This window comes from Notolepis coatsorum, assembly GCF_963971535.1.
Source record: "Notolepis coatsorum genome assembly, chromosome: 16".
Taxonomy (NCBI): domain Eukaryota; kingdom Metazoa; phylum Chordata; class Actinopteri; order Aulopiformes; family Paralepididae; genus Notolepis; species Notolepis coatsorum.
In genome coordinates this window covers 81,790,374-81,811,967 of record NC_140180.1, presented here as the reverse complement: position 1 = coordinate 81,811,967, position 21,594 = coordinate 81,790,374, and the positions used below count along the sequence as shown (strand labels likewise).

Genomic DNA, 21,594 nt, shown 5'->3' with positions numbered 1-21,594 from the left:
AGAGAACAGAACAGAATTCAATTTACAAAGCATTATTTTCTCCATACACAGGTAATAAGCACAGACGAAATGTTGATTCTCAACTGGAAATTATCACCATTTACAAAAAGTCAGTAAAAGTAAAAAAAAAAAAAGGTTTTACGGTAAAAAAGTAAAAAATAAGTAAAGTGGGATATTCAATATACATACAAATGTTCTAGAATGTGCTATTATGACATCATACTGTGACATCACAAATGTTCTAGAATGGTCTATTATGACATCATACTAGGGGTGGACGGTATAAACGGTATACGGTATAAACGGTATTAATTTGCTCTACGGTATGGATTTTGACTATACCGTGTAGGGCAGCTCTAAAATAGCAATGACGTCATGTAACCACAGCGCGACTATTTCAATCGCATTTGCCCCTAAAAATAGATAGAATTAGTAATAGATAATAGATATGTGCAAACTGGAAAAAGTTATTTAGGAGGCTTCGCGCAGTGGGCGTGTCAACACGCAATTGTCATTTCATAATAAACACATATCACCGCGGCGCACAGCAAGTTTCAATTTCAGTTCCTGGCATTTTTAACCAGTGGAGAAAGGTAAGATATTTCCCTATCGTTTTTCTTATATGAATTATTCGACGTTAATAAAACATACCTGGTGATCAACTACAGTTTGCTGTAAACATTACGATATGTGTGTAGTGTTATGATAACGACGGCAGCAGCGGGAGCCGGGAGGACGGCTGCAGCAGTGGATTTGCGAATAGCATGCAGCTGCAGAGCCGCAGAGCCAGGCGCTCTTTCAGGTCTGGTCACAGGCCCGTCAAACAGCGCCCCCCCCCACCCTTGCGCCGTTCTGACCCCCATCGTCTCTAAGCATTTTGTGTGTCAATTTGTTGACACAATTGTCAATTTGTTGACACAATTGTCAATTCTTAAAGCTGAGGATGAGTGGCACCTTTGTCTCAATTCTTATTCAATTCAATTCGCTCTGCGGCTCTGCAGCTACATATGCTTCTAGCAAAATCCAGCCCCGCTGTTTGCAATGGGAGCAGGAGTCTCGACTCGGGACTTATTTTATTTGGAATATAATGACTTTATACGCAAAAGTAGCCTAGTTTTAAGTTAAAATATTATAAATCTACATGCCTTGAGGATGTCATTCTTTATATAGCCTGCCTATCAGGCAAAAAAAATTATTCTAACACTGATACCGTGATATATACCGTTACCGTCTATGCTTCAAATTATACGTGATATAAATTTTAGACCATACCGTCCACCCCTACATCATACTGTGACATCACAAATGTTCTAGAGTGCAGTCATACCTGGGCAGGCAGACCCATGGGGGGTGTAGTCAGGCAGACCCAGGGGTGTAGTCAGGCAGACCCAGGGGTGTAGTCAAGCAGACCCAGGGGTGGAGTCAGGCAGACCCAGGGGTGTAGTCAGGCAGACCCAGGGGTGTAGTCAGGCAGACCCAGGGGTGGAGTCAGGCAGACCCAGGGGTGTAGTCAAGCAGACCCAGGGGTGTAGTCAGGCAGACCCAGGGGTGTAGTCAGGCAGACCCAGGGGTGTAGTCAGGCAGACCCAGGGGGGGTGGAGTCAGGCAGACCCAGGGGTGGAGTCAGGCAGACCTCTGTGTGTGTGGGTGTGTGCGTGTGTGCTCAACTGTGCCAATCTTTGAAACAGTTTCTGTCTATAATGAGACAGAGGGCGACATCACAGCGCTCGCATTTCCATGCTGTGACGCTCCTCTTTCCCGCCTTGGTGCACTGCACACAGGTCTTACGGCCAGCGGTGGCTCTCATGCTAATGTCCGCGTCCGCTGCGGGAGGGTTGATGGGAACAGGGAGATGGTCTGTCTTCCTGTCCACAGGAACTCCTGTGCTGTCCACTCCACACAGCTCCTCCATCAACCTCTCCAGGAACGCCTTGTGTGAGCGAGGCTTTTCCTGCTTCGCCCTACACAAGTCGCAGTGGAGGATGTAGGAGTTGGTGGTCGCCATGTCAACAAAATGCTGAAACATTGTGCGATACCACCGGGCAGTTCTCCGGTGGACGGTGTAGTACTGCAGCAGCTGATCGGACAAGTCGACTCCGCCCATGTGCTGATTGTACTCAATCACAGGGGTGGGGGCCGAAACCCAGGCAAACGACCAGGTCCCATTGGCCGCCTTGACCCTCCTCCTGACCTTCTGACCAGGAGGTGTGATCGCTGGGTGGATGGTGGAGCACACGCGCACCTAGATAGAATAGAATATAAATGAATCATCCCGAGGGAAATTTGACACTACAAATCGCTCACAGTAGACATTTAGACAGAACAGAGTCACGAATAAGAATAACAAAACAAATTGATACACTCTGCGGAAAACTACCACAAGGGATGACATCATCAAATATGCTCGCAACCAACGTGGGAAGCTGAAGTATGGTGATAAACCAATATTTATCTACGAAGATTTGAGCAAAGAGGCCATCATCCGACGTCTACCATACAAAGATGTGATGCAAAAGCTGTACAAAGCCGGCTACAAGCCAAGGCTAGCATATCCGGCGCTGTTATCATTCTTGGGCAATAACGGCCGCAGGTCAGGTCCATATACACCTTTTGAAGCTGATGATTTCCTGAATCAAAATGTAGCAAATAACCCAAAGCATGACGAAAATGCCAGAAACAGTTAAGCCTCTCTCTAAATATATACCAGTGTTGGAATGACTTTATTGTGTTCATCAATGAGGTCATTCCACCAGTGTTGGAATGACATTGTTGTGTTCATCAAAGTAGCAAACGATATGCAAGTCGTCTATAACAAAGTGTACTGTGTATAATACGATTCATAATACATTATAATTTCAGTCTCTGGTCTCAGAGGGGACAAATAAATATCATTGCAAAAAGATCTATCTGGAATATTCTGGGTTTACCGCTCAAATGCCCTGGGACTCTTAGATCATTCTGGAAAGTAAAATAGTCTAGGCACTAGTATATTCTACAACCTTCTAGAATATAAGGCACCATGACAACGAAGCATACAACTCTAACAATAACATTCGGTGTGTATACACATAGTAGATAATAAATTAAATGAAGTGCAATCAGTCCTTAATAATACTTTAAAATTAACCACACATAAACGTATGAGCACAGCAAGGTTATTCTAACAATTTAAGTAATCACTCCATTAAAGGCACATTGAAGCGCTAAAAGGCGCTGCTTTTCTATCTTATCTAATCAGTTAAATCGGTTCTAGTGGCTTCTCCACGTTGATAATTATTTATCTCTTATTCCTTATCTATATCTTTCCATTGATTTTTATTTTATTGAATTTTTTCTTCTCATTACTCTATATTTTTTAAATATATTTTAACTTACATTGTTCTTTTCCAAAGTTCTTCACATTAAGGTGTCAATATTACTCTATATTTTTTAGATATATTTTAACTTACATTATTCTTTTCCAATGTTCTTCACATTAAGGTGTCAATATTGCTCTACAATCTTTTCCTTTTTTTCCCCCACACGTTAGTGGAGGGTTCAAAGGAATATGTCGATGAAGGTTTATTCTCTTTTTTTATTTTATTTTTATCTTTATGTTATTTATCACAATACTTCATTACAGTAAGGGAAGGTGCAAGACCAAAAGCGACATTCTATTGCAATAGAATGGAAATGTTAGATCCTATGGCAATTAGCATAGGAAAATTAGGATTACAATGCTCAGTTTGGGCAATCCGGTGGACCATGGGAGAAAGTCAATCGCGGAGGATGTGTTCTTGGAACACAGGCATGTTCGACTTTCTGGGTGAGGGGAAAATAGGGGATTTTTATTTGTATATATATATGTTTTTAAGCTCAGCTCTCAACGGGACCTCATTAATTGGATGTACATCTATTGTAGCTTCATACTCCAGAAACATTACCAAAAACTACACGAAAACATGCATAGACTATGGCTAGTTTGAATATAATGGTATGGAACACCGGTGGGATAAACAAACAACACAAGCGCAAAAGCGTGCTCACACCGATGAAAAAAGAACATGTGGACGTGGCTCTATTAAGCGAAACGCACATTTTAGAGGGAGACATAAATACGTTAGCGGATAACATATACCATAATATTAGTCACTCATCTTTTGCTACGAGAACTAGAGGGGTAGCCATAGTCGTCAGACGCAAATTAAATATCGAATTGAAAGGGGTATGGTCGGATGCTGAGGGGCGCATAACTATAGCTAGGATTATACACAATAACAGGAAAATTGCATTGGCAGCGGTATATGCCCCGAATTTGTACGAAGTGGGTTTCTTCACTTCACTAACAGGAGAAATGTTAAACCATCCCGAGTACTCATATATAATAGGTGCGGATTTTAATGCCATTTGGAACCCAAGGATGGACAAAACTTACCTTTCCTTCTCAAGCGAACAAAATAATTCATCTAAAGCATTAAAAGATTGGTCGAAATCAACAGGAGTAACTGATTTATGGCGTTCACTTAACCCCATGACCCGCAAGTACTCCTGTCGTTCGGCGAGACACAACACACTATCCAGAATTGATTACGTCTTTGCATCCCCGAGAATATTTGATAAATATGAAGTGGAAATGACACCCAATGCGCTATCAGATCACTGCTACTTAATCCTGAAAGCAACATTTGGTACACTATCTGCCCGGGCCCCAAGATGGCGTTTTAATTCGATGCTGCTTAACAACAAGGAATTCATTACACAAATTAAAGAAGCTCTCACAGTATTCCTACAAGACAATACTAACTCGGTGCAAGATCCCAGAATATTATGGATGTCGGTAAAAAATATGATCAAGGATTTCTCGGATAGATTTACCTCCATATTGCGCAAAAATCAAAACACAAAACTGTCTGAAATGGAAACGCTTTACTCAACGCTTTTTAATTCTTTAAAATACAACAACTCTACCAGACTAGATAACCAAGTTAACATTCTAAAGACAGAGATCAAAGCAATGTACAGACAAAAATCGGAATTGCAAATACGCAGCACTAGACAACAGCAGTACTTCCAAGGTTCTAAACCTAGTCACCTATTAGCCATGCGACTAAGAATTAATGCAAAATTTGCAGATATAACTGCCATTAGGAAACAACAAGCTCTAGTAACAGAACCCAAAATAATAAACGATACATTCAAAGAATTCTACTCCGATTTATATAACTCAGAACCGACCTTTGATCAAGACAAATTAGACACATATCTTAATCAAATTACTCTCCCTAAACTTACGGAGGAAGACGCTAAACAGTTAGAAGTACCGATCACATTAGAAGAACTCAAGAAGGCCATATCCGGAATGAAAAACGGCAAAGCTCCGGGAATTGACGGTATCCCATCAGAAATGTACATTTCTTGCTGGGACATATTTGGACCCTTATTACTAAATATGATCTTATACTCAGTCAAAGAGGGAAGCTTCATAGAACACCAAAATACCGCACTCATTTCAGTTCTTCACAAAAAAGACAAAGACCCCACTGAGTGCGGTAGTTACCGTCCTTTAAGCCTCCTCGGAACCGATGTCAAACTGTACTCTAAGATATTAGCCATCAGATTGCAAAAGCATATGACGTCTTTAGTTCATCCGGACCAAACAGGCTTCATAAAAGGTCGCCTGATCAATGATAACATAAGGCGAATACTGCACGTACTAGATACAGACAAAGAGGACATCACACCTAAGGCGATACTATCCCTGGATGCTATGAAAGCATTTGACAGGTTGGAATGGTCGTTTCTATGGGCAGTATTGGAAAGGATGGGGTTAGGAAAAGGTTTCATTGATATGATTAAAGTACTATACAAGGACCCATCGGCCAGGATTACAACAGGCACATTCATCTCCGATATCTTTCCGGTATCACGCTCAGCCAGACAAGGTTGCCCTCTTAGTCCCGGACTATTCGATCTATCATTAGAACCTTTAGCACAATTTATAAGACAATCCCAACACATAGAACCAATAGTAATCAAGGGCACACATCATAAAATTTGTTTATATGCGGACGACGTAATATTGTTCATGCAAAACCCCAACACATTGCCGCTTATACTCAAGTTGATAGAGAACTTTGGTGATTTATCGGGATTTAAAATAAATTGGCCTAAGTCGGCTTTTCTTCCTCTTAACACCAGTGCAAAAAAAGAGACAACCCTCCCAGGTGCGATACCCATGGTCAAACATTTCAGATGCTTGGGTGTGGAAATATTTCCCACCATAAGACAAACGGTGAAGCACAATTACACAAAAATACAGAACAAAATCAAAGACGACCTGGACAGGTGGGCAAAACTTAAAAACTCAGTACAGGCAAGGGTATCAATAGTTAAGATGGATGTATTACCAAGAATCAATTTCTTCAGCTCAATGCTTCCGTTACCTCCTCCAGAGGGCTACTGGAAAAGATTACAAACCTCCACATACAAATTTATTTGGAATAACAAACCACCTCGCATAAAAAAATCCACCGCACAGAGAAATAAAGCAGACGGTGGCATGGCAGTCCCAGATTTTTTACAATATTTTAATGCCTTCACATTAAGACCATTGAAGAAGATATGGTTTGACCCCGAGGCTTTGGTATCTTGGAGAAAATTAGAAGAAAACATAGTAGCCCCACAGAGATTGAAAGACATAGCATACACTAAACTTTCAATCAAGCATTGTGAGCGAGAATTTGGCCCAATAATTACCCATGCAATCAGGACATGGCGGGAAACACAAAGGAAATTTCCTAACCCTCAAGTATGGCATAATCACACTCCCATATTCAATAACAATGCTCTCTTAATGGGAAAACGACCTATAAGATTCCCTATATGGGAAGAGAGAGGCATACACTCATTAGGGGATATTTTTAATAACAAGGGCCTCTGTAGTTATGTCGAAATATGCATAAAGTTTAACCTCACCGACTCCACATGGCTTTTTTACATACAGTTACGACTTTGTATGAGATCTCACGGTGTTCCATTACACATACCAATTGAACACCACAGATACTGTCACGTTTTAGACTCAAACATGAAAGTTGTAAAAGATACTTAAAGATATAAGAGATGAAACACTTTTGAAGGTATTTATTATAAAAAGTTTAACAAGCAATGTAATATAAAAGTGAATAAGCAAAGTATTTATACAAGGTGAATATAGCAAGGTACAATTTGAAATCTAGATTGTTACAACCGGCCGGTTGAGTATATTAAAGGAAATTATAAAAGTCAAGTCATTGTCTCAGTCCAGCATGTCTCCTCCGTTCCAGTCTGTGTCCAGTCCAAGTCAAAGCAGAAAAAGTCGAAGTGAAGTCAAGTGAAGTGAAGTGAAGTCAAGTGAAGTCCCCCCTTGGATCTGGGGGTGATCTTTATTAGCGATCCCATAGTCCAGTGTGTATGTGGTCTCAGTCCTGCGTGCACGTTGTGTGTCTGTGTGTATTGGTCAGCCTGTATGTCCGGCGTGCATGAGTGCATGTATCGCACGTTAACGTGTAAGTAGGTGCGTGTGTGGGTCTAAGATAACGATCTGTGATTAATGGAGACTGGAATATGTGACCACTGGATGACCTGGCCATATATTAGTCGGCTTGTGGCATTTTGTTGAATTTATGTGATCCGGCTAATCTGGTGGGTGAGCAAGGGTGTGTGTGTGTGTGTGTAGGTTTGTGTGTGTGTGTGTGTGTAGGTTTGTGTATGTGCTTTGAGGGTGTGGATGTGTGTGTGTGGGTTCGTGTGTGTGTGCTTGTGTGAGAGGAACGGTACCATGTACCAGGGGTCAGCCTGCAGGTCACTGATCTGTGAGTGGTCCTCTTGTCTGAGAGAGAGACGTAAAACCAGCTTTATATAGTGTAGTGATGGGAGAATGTCTCCGCTTATAAAATTACATGATACTTGTCATATTTCATCAGTCCCCCCTCTCCCTACCCACAGGTAGGGAGAAAATGAAATAGAAGGGGGACCTCAAGCAAAATTACCAACAAACAACCACATAATAAAAAATACACCCAACCGGCCGACCCACAAGAGTCAATAGAGAAATGGCACAATCATCAACCTCTCTACTGTTTTCATCAAACAGAGTCCTGCATGTGGCCAAAAAACCTCCCGAGACAAACGGCCCAGAATGTACGGCCAATAAAGAACACATGAACAATAACATGCTTAAATACCATGACATAACTGGAGGATAAAAGGCACACATCGTCCCACAGTCTCGCTATTATGGTAACGGCCCTTGGCGCAGCTCACAGCACATCCGACTCACTGTGAGTTTGTCAAACATAACATAACAGCGTACAATAACAGTGCACAATAAAACATAACAGTGCATAATAACAACACAACAGTGTATAACAAAACACAACAGAGTATAATAAAACATAATAGTGGATATCAAAACAGTGCATAATAAAACATAACAGTGTATAACAAAACATAACAGCGTATTAACCCAAACCAGGGCGTAGGGCGCCAAAAGGCCCCCTAAAAAACAGAAAAATACAAAAGAAAAACGAAACTTCACCGCCGGCCGACGTCCGCGACGGATCACAGCTCTACATATCAGACTTGTACGCAACCTTGTGGAGTGTGACCACATACAATGGGGGGCCCAGAGGAGAGAGATGAATTGGTGCGGTATAGAGAGATGAGAGAGAGAGTAGAATAGGAGATAGAAAAGGCTAGAGGCCTATGACATGAGGCTCCTTCTCCGGCGCGTATGGGATGACCAACACTAATACATCAGACCTATACGTAACCTTGTTGGGCTTGCGGAGTGTGACACCTTGTTGGACTTGTGGAGTGTGACCACATACATGTGGGGGCCCAGAGGAGAGAGAGAGAATTTGGTGCGGTCAAGAGAGGGACAGAGAGATGAGAGAGTAGGAGACAGAGTCCTATAATATGAGGCTTCTCCCCCCGGTGTCATCCGGTGAGGAGAGACCAGTCACAGCTTCCTCCCATATCTGGATATCACGACCTGGTAATACGTGGCATTGGACAGCTCCACTTCCTGCACAGTCAGTGGGGGATAAACGGGGGAGGAGGAGTAGAAGAGGGGAGGAGAGATAGCACCGCGGTGGGGACTGCCATGGCTCTTGGTAGAATACTGAGAGATGACTTTCTAGGAGGATACAGACGCCTGTCCAGGAGGATACAGAGAGACGTAGCAGCGGCACACGTCCTCTGTCAACCTCAGTGAGCGTCCATCCCAACGGCCGAGTCCTTGTCCTCGGTAAGTGCAGCAGCAACCACCCTTCAGGATGATAAGAGCACTATGGTCAGCGACACAAACATATCCGACAAAGACAGACCCGTATTCGCCCAAACCGCTCCATGGCTTCACAGCGGGGGGTCCTCTGTACCACTGCTCCGTGCCAGCCCATGACCCCAGGTCGCCAGGCCCAGCAGGACCTCGACCACAGAGCCGTCGGGGGATGTAACGTCACCACTTAGAGTCCCAATGTCTCATACTCCACCTCCTCTCCTCCATGCTGTCAGTGTGGTCCAGCTGTCACCACAGTCACCATGGCCCGTCCCACCATGGCCCGTCCCCCCTTGACTGAGGATATCCATGGCTGAGTATTGGGTCCGTGTGGGATCAAGTCCGCTGCCCGTCCCAGAGTCACAGAGAGAGAGAGAGAAGAATAGAACAGCGGCCCTCCCCGCCAACATTACCAATCAATCCAACACATTAAAACGACATCCAGACAGAGATTACAATAAAACGGCAAACCTAAAATGAACCAGACTCAAAACCCAAAAAGAGTCAAAAGAAAAAATACAAAATCCACACCCAAAAAATTAAAATAACGTAAAATAAGGACCAAATAGGGAGAGAGAGCGAAACGGTGTGTATCAGAGTCTGTGTGTTCATGTGCCAGTGTACGTGTGTGTATAGAGTGCGTGTGTGTGTGTGTGCCTGTGTTCGTATTAGGTTGTGTGTGCGTACAGACAACGTGTGTGTGCGTGTGTGTATGTATGTGTGTGTGTGTCGTGATCGTGCGCGCCAGCGTAAGGGCGTGTGCTAGCGAGATTATCAGCGTGTGCGTCAGGGCTTGTAGATTGATTGATTGATCTATCCTGACACAAATCGTGGGACAAAAAAACATTATAAAAGACAAGACAATAACAGCGTCCACAACGCTGGTCTAACCTATTGAGCATACAGTAGTCTACCGAGCATACAGTATTCCAATGAGTATATACATTCTAATGAGTATACAGTATTCTACCGAGTATATATATTCTAATGAGTATACAGTATTCTACTGAGTTATACAGCATTTTACAGACCAGGGGTATACACCAGCATGATTGATGGGCCACGGCCTCCCTAAAGGAGAGCAGGAAAAGGGGAGAAAAAGAAACACGCAACACATCCAGTCTCCCACCATAATCATAGAAACATGCAGTAATCGAACCAAGCATACGCTTCACACCCATACTCCAGGACACACATGTACCCCATGCACCCCCCAATAAACCATGACAAACAAAATTAGTTAATGTTTTAGTTGGAATCATAAACGCAGAACCATGCACCCACAGACAGACATGCACTTAGTATCGTATTTAGGCAAATACGAAATAGTGGCGGCTCCCTCCCTTTCTACCCTCAATCTCAGCCAAATCCAGTCTACACCCACTCCCCCTAGGCCTAAGAGAGAGGGAACACAAGATAGATTAACGGGGATTGAGGGGGGGAAACGAAATCACCCTTCCTTCTCCTGCCCTATTTCGCAACATTCCTTCTTTAAAGAAAGCTAGGTCACGGATTGATATTGACACAAATCTCTCCGCGCCCATTGACTGTAGCTGAGCTATAATGCCTGACCTAGACGTAAGGCCTATAGCCCCCAGTGGGGCCGTGGGGTGTACGGCCAACGGGTGCAGGCGTCGATTAGTCCCTTCGGCACTGCTACCAGGAGCCATCGGAACGCCCAGGGGAATCTCCATAGCCACTCTTAACTTCTCCCAGAAAACAGGAGCAGCTAGCTAAAAATGTCTCAGCTTCCTCTTCCCACCCGGGACAGCTGTGTCCTCTGTGCTGAGTTTGAGAAGGGAGAGAGAGAGGAAGAGAAAGAGAGAGAGAGAGAGAGAGAGAGAGAGAGAGAGAGAGAGAGAGAGAGAGAGAGGAGGGGGGGGGGGTGAAACCAGGACTCTGCAAGTCTCCAAAGATTCATTTAAACTCGTGTAATTCTGCAGTTCAACAAGTCGAAAGTACTAATCTCTTTGGAGTGAAGCTGGACAGCACTCTGTCTTAATCTCAGTATTTTAATTATCGTCTTTATTTTTCTTAAAAATGGGAAGAGCAATCGGTATTCCCAGGAGAGGTACTCATGTCAGATAGAAGCGGTGACCTCTGTAAACTCCAGGCTGCCCCGAACTGGGCAGCACGGTTGGTACTATGGGCCGCTGACCAAGGTCCAATGTGAGCCGTATATGCATGCCCGCCTCTCTTGGCCTTGCTGCTTAAATTGGTCCTGAGCAGTAAAACCCCTGTTCCCTATACATGAACCGATTGTGCAAAACTGTGCATGAGTATTACACTCAAGGTCCCAGTAGTGGGCATCTCGAATTGCCAGGTCCTAAAACCAACGCTCTTAAGGGGATCTTTTAGTTGTAGAGCATTAACCCCTTGGAATAACCTGCCTCAAAACCTCCGCTGTATAGTAGATTCACTTTAAAAATACCCCCCAACGTATATAATATGTATGGGTGCATAATGTATACAGGCCTAATATGTGTTCCCATTATCCTCTATGTTCTTTTAAAAGTTGTTTGCAACTCCGATCTGTGTGTTTTTTCTTTTTTTTTTTTTTTTTTTTTGCTATAAACATATCCAGTCTTATATGGAGATCAAAACCGCTCTTAGAAGACAGACCTGCCTTCAGCATCAGAGACAGACCGAACATACAATACATTCATTAATATAAATTAATTAATGAATAAGTAATATACAAGGATCAATTTCTCATTAGAATTATGCCTAATTATTCAAACGGTAAACACACACGCGCGCATATGACTATAGGACCTTCTACTGCACGCCACAGTGACAGCAATCAGACGAGCTTCACATCTGTCAACAAAGAAACCATACTGCCGTAATTACTTCCATCCTCAGAAGACTTATGACTAAAATACAACTTTCATATACCTATCCTATACGGCAAACCCTTCCCGTCTTTCCACCTCACGAGGCATCATAAGGCAACAGTCGCATTTAGAATCCAGACATCTGACGACAGAGCCACTTAGAATACGTGCAAGTGGAACAAATATCAACATTCTTGAACCCCATACACGCATGCTCGCGTCCTGTCGCGATGACGTGATTAAATCGTTTTATCAGTGAATCAAAGTTGCAAAGAAAATATATACCGAGACACTTAAGACCCACTAAAAACAAGTTCCACCAAAACAGCAACGTCCGCTGGATGTCGACTAACAACCATTCGATTTTACGAGTGTATATGCACGTTGAGTTCCCATCACAGGGATAATAGCCAAATCTAAATTACAATTTTCGTCAAGAATAATAACACCTGTACTGTCCCCGTGGGGAATATGGGTTCATTGCGTTAGATGTACTTCCAACAATAAAACGCGCTAACCAATCAATGTGACCGCAGAGGCTATAGGCCTATATACTATGTCCATGATTATATTGACTAGATTGTCCATGATTTGGGAGCAATGCAAGGACGATATTCACTATGATTGTAAACATCCATACCAATCGCTCAGATATCCAGTCACGCCTTCTATCTACTTCCATAGGACCAAACGTGGAATGTATTAGCGTTCTAGCCCAGACCCAGTCTTCTCACTCGGGTGACGACACAAAACAGATCTTATGGTTATGATGTAAAACGAATATTACAGGCGCTGGACATTTCTTAAGTCCCTTATCAAATTGTATCGGTCTTCTGGGGGCTGCTTTATGGTTTCATTGAAAGTAAACAAAGAAAGGTTTACATTGTGTCTTTTTTAGCAGAACCACACAAAGAACACAGGCCATACTGTTATTACAAAGCATACAAAATATGTGGGAGACCCTGATGGAAACAAGACAAACGCCTTTCACAGGTCTGCATCCCCCCAACAATTGTACGTATTGAGCCGTACCGTATTGTACCCCTTCTGTAATCCGTCAAATAAAGTTCCCATTCACTCATTCATTCACCTGTCCACTTTTGTTCCTCCGCCACCGTGCACGCACGTAATTTCATTCAACCCGATATCATCATCATGCAATATGCGTCTGGTACTGTCTCCAAAAAACAAAGAATTGCAATAATAATTACTGTTCCTGGTGGACCCCAGGAAGACTAATAAAATCAAATAATGGGTCAAATTACTAAAATTATGATTCATGGTCGCTCACTAATCCGCCGTTATATAGATAGCGAAACGCATGCTTTGTCTCGCATCGGAGCGTGGCGGCGCTGCAAGCACAAACCAAAACTTCACCTATTTATCAAATGAAAAAAACACAAAACACCTCTGGTCCTCTTAATTTATAATAATCGCAGCCGCTTATCCCAGTAACATAACGTTCTACGATTAGTGCAGTGACCGCTTGTCAATGTCACACACCCCCCATCCTGACAACGCGCCCGGCGCATATCGTTCTTCCCCGTGCCGGGTAATAAGACGTGGATGTCGGCTGAACCGAGCACATCGTCCGGGAGAAAACAACAGCCCGCGGTGGTTCTCCGTTGCCCCCGGCGCCGGCAGGAACATGCCTCGATCGAGCGCACGTTGCTCCAATAAAATAGGCGGCGCGTCCCAGTATTGTATGCTCTATATTCCAACATGTGCGTCTTCATCAATGCAGTCCTGTGTGAATTATGTGCGTGGTCCTGCAACATTACACATCTACTATATACCGCAAGCGGCACTAACAGACCCCGCGCCTCGGACCAAAGAAATAATAATAATAAAAACAACAACATGATGATTATGATGAATTGAAAACGGGGGACCCTGTTGCAAACAAGACGAAAGTCCTTCTCCCCCCTTTGTATGTCACGCAGTCCGCACACCGTGCGTGTAACTATAATCAGGCAATTCATTATAGAATGATGATCAGTGCGGCTGTACCCCACAATATGGTTAATCCGCATTAGAAAAGATAAAGCTTGCTGGTTCAACAGCATCTATAAGTGTGGTAATAACGCAGATATCGAGTGTATAATATTCCTGTGAATATGCGCGTGGCGCACGCCTCTGTATCCAACCACAATTAAAACGATTGCTTCCAGCCCACGAGTCGCGCGTCCGTGGTGGCTGGTGGGCCAGCAGTGCGCATGGCGGTGTTCAGTGGTCGCGACGAGAAGTCAGGTACCCACGCCTCCTATAGCATAACATAATAATATAATATAACATAACACCCGCCTATCGTTAATGAACTAGATACATCCATCTAATCGTCAATGCATAGTCTGAAACTGCAATGCGAAGAGGGTTCAATCGTTTCTGGTTCCACAGACCCGCTCCCTCGCGCGGCCGCTTCGAAGGTTCAAAAGTCCGCTGAACCAGTACCCCTCCTCGCAGAGCAGGACATGGCCCCCCTACCACCAGTACACTAATTTCAATATAATACACCATTCCCTACTACTCAACACTCAAAATTTAAGAAGCCTGTACAATACAATATTCAACATTAAAATACAGAAATGAAACATCGGTATAACATAAATCAAACGCTAACCACATTCATGGGTTCACCGTAACTGACTAAGCTTATTCCTGGCCAGGATTGCAGCTGGCTGACGCAATCAAGAGACTAAATCAGGACAAATTAAGGCTGATCAACCATTAACCGTAAACTGTTCGTAATTCCCGCGCACTTCAGCCCTACACAATCCCATGGTTTGTCCACTCAACCACTCCGGCCATACTCAAGCCCCTGTACACTGTGGCTCTAACTTAAACAAACAACCCTAACTTAAATAAAATGGGTCATCCTAACCTATGACAGTACTTATTGCCTTTCAGAGAAGGACTTATCATTCAACACAAACAACAACAGCAGAGGGGGGAAAAAAGGACAGAATATAAAACACACTGCTTTTCATCGAGCACAACCACACCCAATCAAACCCTCATTGCTCCAACCTAAACAATTTGACAAAGCTTATCTTGAAGACTTGGATTGCAGTCGACTGATGCAAACGAGACACTATCCCAGGACTAAGAAAAGGCCGATCGCTCCTTTAATCGTAATATGGGCGTAATTCTCCCGCATTTCAGACCTGCAATCCACTTTATGTCTATACTCAATAACTGATTACCCTTAACTTAAATAAATGGGTTGGTTCTAGCCTAGTGTAGAGAAGGGAAAAAAAAAAAAAGAGAGTGGTGAGTGGGGAAAAAAAATTAAATAAAAAAGTTCTAGTTATAAATTGCACCTTGCAAATATCCATTTCAACAACACAATTCAATGGGTTTTACTTTTATTTTTAGCCACCTATTTACAAGACAATAATTGAGAATGCATCCACTCATAACGGCTGTTTTAACTATGCAGATTTCGACTTTTGCGTAACAGGCTTATCTGCTTACCTTTGAAAGTGGATCCTCTGTCTGAGTGGATGTCTTCCAGTCAATATCGTCCGTAAATAGCTAGGTCGGTAAGTCTGATTGAATGCCCACCAGGAACGCCAAATTGTCACGTTTTAGACTCAAACATGAAAGTTGTAAAAGATACTTAAAGATATAAGAGATGAAACACTTTTGAAGGTATTTATTATAAAAAGTTTAACAAGCAATGTAATATAAAAGTGAATAAGCAAAGTATTTATACAAGGTGAATATAGCAAGGTACAATTTGAAATCTAGATTGTTACAACCGGCCGGTTGAGTATATTAAAGGAAATTATAAAAGTCAAGTCATTGTCTCAGTCCAGCATGTCTCCTCCGTTCCAGTCTGTGTCCAGTCCAAGTCAAAGCAGAAAAAGTCGAAGTGAAGTCAAGTGAAGTGAAGTGAAGTCAAGTGAAGTCCCCCCTTGGATCTGGGGGTGATCTTTATTAGCGATCCCATAGTCCAGTGTGTATGTGGTCTCAGTCCTGCGTGCACGTTGTGTGTCTGTGTGTATTGGTCAGCCTGTATGTCCGGCGTGCATGAGTGCATGTATCGCACGTTAACGTGTAAGTAGGTGCGTGTGTGGGTCTAAGATAACGATCTGTGATTAATGGAGACTGGAATATGTGACCACTGGATGACCTGGCCATATATTAGTCGGCTTGTGGCATTTTGTTGAATTTATGTGATCCGGCTAATCTGGTGGGTGAGCAAGGGTGTGTGTGTGTGTGTGTAGGTTTGTGTGTGTGTGTGTGTGTAGGTTTGTGTATGTGCTTTGAGGGTGTGGATGTGTGTGTGTGGGTTCGTGTGTGTGTGCTTGTGTGAGAGGAACGGTACCATGTACCAGGGGTCAGCCTGCAGGTCACTGATCTGTGAGTGGTCCTCTTGTCTGAGAGAGAGACGTAAAACCAGCTTTATATAGTGTAGTGATGGGAGAATGTCTCCGCTTATAAAATTACATGATACTTGTCATATTTCATCAATACCACAAATTTTTCTATGAAAGAGATACATTGGGAGGTTTTGTATCAGGTTTTTATTATCAATTACTAACGTCCTCGTATGAAACCCTTCAACTAGACAATGTCTGGAGGAGGGATATACCAGACCTGGAAAATGACTTTGATTGGCAAGGAGCCTGGGCAAATGTCCGACTTACATCAAGGAACCCGGATCATCAACAAATCAATCTGAACTATATTCACAGGACATACTTGACTCCTATAAGGCTGTGCAAAATGGGGCTTATACAAGACTCCAAATGCTCCCAATGTACAAATGGGGACGAAGGAACATTTATGCACATGTATTGGGACTGCCCACCAGTTAAGGCATTCTGGAAAGATGTGTCCCAACAATTATCAATACTCGTATTTTGGAATATACCTGTACACCCCGCGGTATTACTATTGAATGATGTTTTTGAGTTTGCAGTGAATCCACAACTAAAAAGATTGGTTTTATCGGGTATCACAGTAGCTAAAAAACTGATCGCATCACGTTGGTTTCAACCGGAAAAAATGTGCCGGAAAGTGTGGTTTCTTACATATCTCGATGTGATATATCAAGAAATATCTACAGCAAGAATTCTGGGGCTCAATGAATCCAAAATGTCAATGTGGTTAGAAGTGGTGGAGAGAATAAAAGCTAGCCTATAATGGTAGTGTCTGGTTAGGAGTGAGGGATAATGGAGGTACTATCCAAGAGGGGGTCCGGGAGGGGGGGGTTTGAGCTGGAGCATATGTGTGTAGGGTTTTAGAAAATAGGTATTAGGGGTATATTATATACTAACATTTATATAATTGTAACTTCGCTGGATATACACTGTATACGGTTAAAATGTTATTATTGACTATTTTTGTTTTATCCTGTTTCTGTACTTGCATATATTTTAACCACCTTTACTGAAAGTTTCATTATACATTGTGTGTTGAGTACTGACTTTTAATAAGTTTTGTTTTGCAATAATAAAAAAAAAAAAAAGAAAAAAAAAAAAGATGTGAGCCTCATCAACAAGAACAGCCTCCTCTGCAGTGAGCCTCATCAACAAGAACAGCTTCCCCGCAGTGAGCCTCATCAACAAGAACATCTGCTACCCCTCTGCAGTGAGCCTCATCAACAAGAACAGCTTCTACCCCTCTGCAGTGTATATACTCGACTACATTGTGCACAATTGTACAGCCCTGGCCTATTTTTATTTCATAATTCTATTCTATTCTATTGTACTTCTATTTTAATTTAGTTTATATTTCATTTATCTCATTCTACCTTTTATTTTATTCTACCGTAATTGTCGGTCGGTTAGCGTCGCACCAAATGACAGAATCAAATTCCTTGTATGTGTAAACTCCTTGGCAATAAAGACCTTTCTGATTCTGAAAAAAAGAAAAAAAAAAGAGTACATACCTCCTTTTTGTCCATCCACTTTATGAAGACCAGGGCGTCTTCTCTGAGCCAACGAATCGTGCCTCTCACAGCCTTGATTGGCAGGTCATTCGCTCTGTGCTGGGGACACCCTATCCTGGTCTCCCTGTAGGTGCCACAGGCTCCCAGCTTCATGGCCAGCAAGTCCAAAAACAGCCTGGGACTGGTGTAGAAATTATCTACGTAGATGTGGTACCCAGTCCCAAGCCATGCTGGCTCCATGAGGTCCATGACGGCATCATAAGCGATACCGTGTGCGCTGGTTCGGACGTGTGCCTTCCCAATGTACACGGTAAAGCTTATGGTGTAGCCGGTTGAGGAGTCGGCCAGAACAAATAGCTTTATCCCCCTTTTGGTCGGCTTGTCTTTCATGTATTGGGTCATGCCCGATTTCGCCTTTGTGGCCACCATCCTCTCGTCGACTGCCAGGTTCTTTCTAGGGTGGTAGTGAACCTTGCAGGACTCGAGGATGGTATGCATGAGAGGCTTGATACGGGCCAGCTTGTCATGCTGTTTTGTTCCCCTCCTGGCGTCGTTCCTGGCATCCTCCTCCGGGTCACTCAGGTGGAGATTCCACAAGATGGACCTGAAGTCAAAGTCAAAAGGCAAAGTCATATAAATCATATAAAAAAAGATCTAAACACAAAGTAACATGGGACACTATAAACATAAATAACATATGGGACACGATGTACAGGACTATATATTATACCTGAATCTGTCCCGGACCATTACCATCGCAGGCAACGGCACAGAACAAGAATGTTTCCGTCTCCAGTAGTCCTGGATGGATGCCATTTCCACGAGGGAGGTGTACAGAAGCACGCCGATGAACCTGTACATCTCCTCAGGGTGAATATCCACCCACTTGGTCTTCTGCCCCAGTGCCTGTATATTGTATTGTAACTCAGTTAGTAATTTTTTAGAGGAAAAAGCATTTCATATAAAAGTATTGTGTATTTTTGTATGGCAACTAATAAAGAAACTTGAAACTTGCCTGTCTCCTTGCCGCGTTCTTGTTTGTGTTGATACACAGGGTCTTCACAGCATCCATGGTGAAATAGAGCGTGAAGAGGTCCTTTGGTGTGTACCTAGCGTGCAAATCTAGCTGGGGTCCTGGGGGTCTGCGTGGCATGAACCGGAGGGGCTGAGGGGCTGGATCAGCATCCATGTCGGTCTTCCAGGGCTGGAGGTCAGTCTGGACTAGAGCGGCCCGCCTGCGTCGAGAAGCTGAAGCAGCCGCCCGCCTGCGTCTTACTATAATAGAAGCAAGCACGGCTGGGGCAGCACGCCTGCGTCTCACTGCAGCCGGCACGGGCATGGGAGGAAGAGGAGCAGGAAGAGGAGGAGCAGCAGCACCACGCCTGCGTCTCACTGCAGCCGGAGCAGAAACGGGAGGAAGAGGAGCAGCCTCTGCCTCTTCGTCCGATATCTCACTCTAGGTGTAGACATTTGAAGTACATTATTTTCAACATTCAAAAAGGGATATTCACACACAGTAAGGGTAGTGACGTTTTGAACAGTTGATTGTACATATAAAGAACTGCACATCTATCACACTACATACAAAGTCTGCGTAATAATAAAAACGCAATAATCTCACCTGTCTGGGTCAATTGGCGTTCGGGAGCGGGCCTTGGCACGCCCTGCCCCCTCGGCACTGGTCGAAGGCAGCTCAGCAGCACCACGCCTGCGTCTCACTGCAGCCGGAGCCGGCATAAGAGGAAGAGGAGCAGGAAGAGGAGCAGGAAGAGGAGGAGCAGCACCACCACGCCTGCGTCTCACTGCAGCCGGAGCCGGCATGAGAGGAAGAGGAGCAGGAAGAGGAGGAGCAGCACCACCACGCCTGCGTCTCACTGCAGCAGGAGCCTCTTTGTTCGCTACCTCACTGTAGGTGTAGACATTTGAAGTACATTATTTTCAACATTCAAAAAGGAATCTTCACACACAGTAACAACACACACACACTGTATATACACTGTATACAGGCAGGCTGCCTGCTCATCATATCACACTACAACACACACACACACTGTATACACTGTATACAGGCAGGCTGCCTGCTCATCATATCACACTACAACACACACACACACACTGTATATACACTCAACATTCCATTCTGTATATATTGCATATTGCTCACTACAAAAGCAATACATACCTCTGGCTGTTGTTGAACGCCACGGGTGACCAATCAATGTCTCCTGAATCCGATGCCTCGGATGAAGAAGTGTCATCACCAAAGAGTTCATCCATTACATCCTCTGAGACATAGTCCTTTTCCCAGATACTTCCACCACAGACACGCGGACCAGCCATATTGGGAATGGGATGGTCAAAAATACTACAAAAATACTACAAAAAACGAACTAACTAACTCCTAAACGCTGCTGCTAACTAACTCTCTAACTAGACTACAAAAATACTATAAAAAAATCCTCCAAAAAACTCAAATGCTGTTGCTCAAATGCTCTGAAAAAAAACGCGTGTGTGTTCTGTAGAAAATTATCTGGCGAACGAATTTCCGGGTGCTCTTCTTCTTCAAATAGCTCTCCTTTGTGGCAGTGAACTTCCGCCTCCCTCTGCACTACCGCCCACTGTTTTCCGTTTGAGTATAGCACAAAGAATGGCAGAGATATTGATAAAAATGTAACGCCTGGATAGATTTTTACGCGTGCGTAAAAATCTATTTACAAAGTGTATTTACCATCGAATTGAAATTATCCTTATTCAGTCATTTATTGGGTTATCAAGACAAAATCAAAAGTAGCGTGTATGCTGAAGCCTTCTCTACATAATAGCGTTTAAAAAAAACTGAAAAGGACTACAATTCCCATACATACGTTGGCAAACAGATGACGTCACATCCTGGACGGTACCGCGTCATGCGATCTGGAAGAGTTGTCAAGTCAAGAGTTTTATTTGTCACGGCATACAAGCATACAGTGAAATGCGGGGGTCATGCCCGCAGCGATTGTGCAATAATACAAGTAATACGAATAGGAATGAGAATAAGACATTTGTGCAATAATACAAGTAATAAGAATAAGACATAACAGATAATGTACATACATTTTACAAAAAGCATGGTAAGACATGCTAAGGTCCTGCGATAGTGCAATACAATGTTAGCTACGGATGAGGCACTGGGTCTTATGTACACTACTATACAATGCTATACTATACAATCTACAGTTATACTATGTGTCCTTATGCTAACTTGCTATATCCATCTATTTACTATACAAGAACCACTCCCGTTCTTTTTTAAGTGACCTTTTCATTGTGTAAAGTGACCGTTGAGTGTGAGCGTGCAGCATGTGTGTGTGTTCATGCTAAAGTGACTGTTAGTGTGTGAGCGTATACAGTGTGTGTTATATGTGTGCTCATGTGTGCTTGTGTGTGGAGAGTTCAGTGTTCAAGACTCTGATGGCCTGGGGGAAGAAGCTGAGCCGAAGTCTCTCTGTCCTAGTTGCTGGTGTTCGCAGGCGTTTGCCTGACCGCAGCAGCTTGAACAGGCTGTTTTTGGGGTGGTGAGG

The 21,594-nt window shown here is 43.4% G+C and overlaps 1 protein-coding gene across 1 annotated transcript; it reads right to left on the bottom strand.

Annotated features, from left to right (window-relative positions):
• Window positions 1-1,663: 1,663 nt before the first annotated feature.
• Window positions 1,664-19,223, bottom strand: LOC311243032 (piggyBac transposable element-derived protein 4-like; the record flags this gene model as incomplete). The annotated part of the gene is made up of 4 exons (XM_084332103.1): window positions 1,664-2,242; window positions 18,035-18,638; window positions 18,765-18,940; window positions 19,050-19,223. The coding sequence occupies 4 exons, from the start codon at window positions 19,221-19,223 to the stop codon at window positions 1,664-1,666; spliced, it is 1,533 nt and encodes a 510-aa protein (XP_084188229.1).
• Between the last annotated feature and the right edge of the window lie 2,371 nt (window positions 19,224-21,594).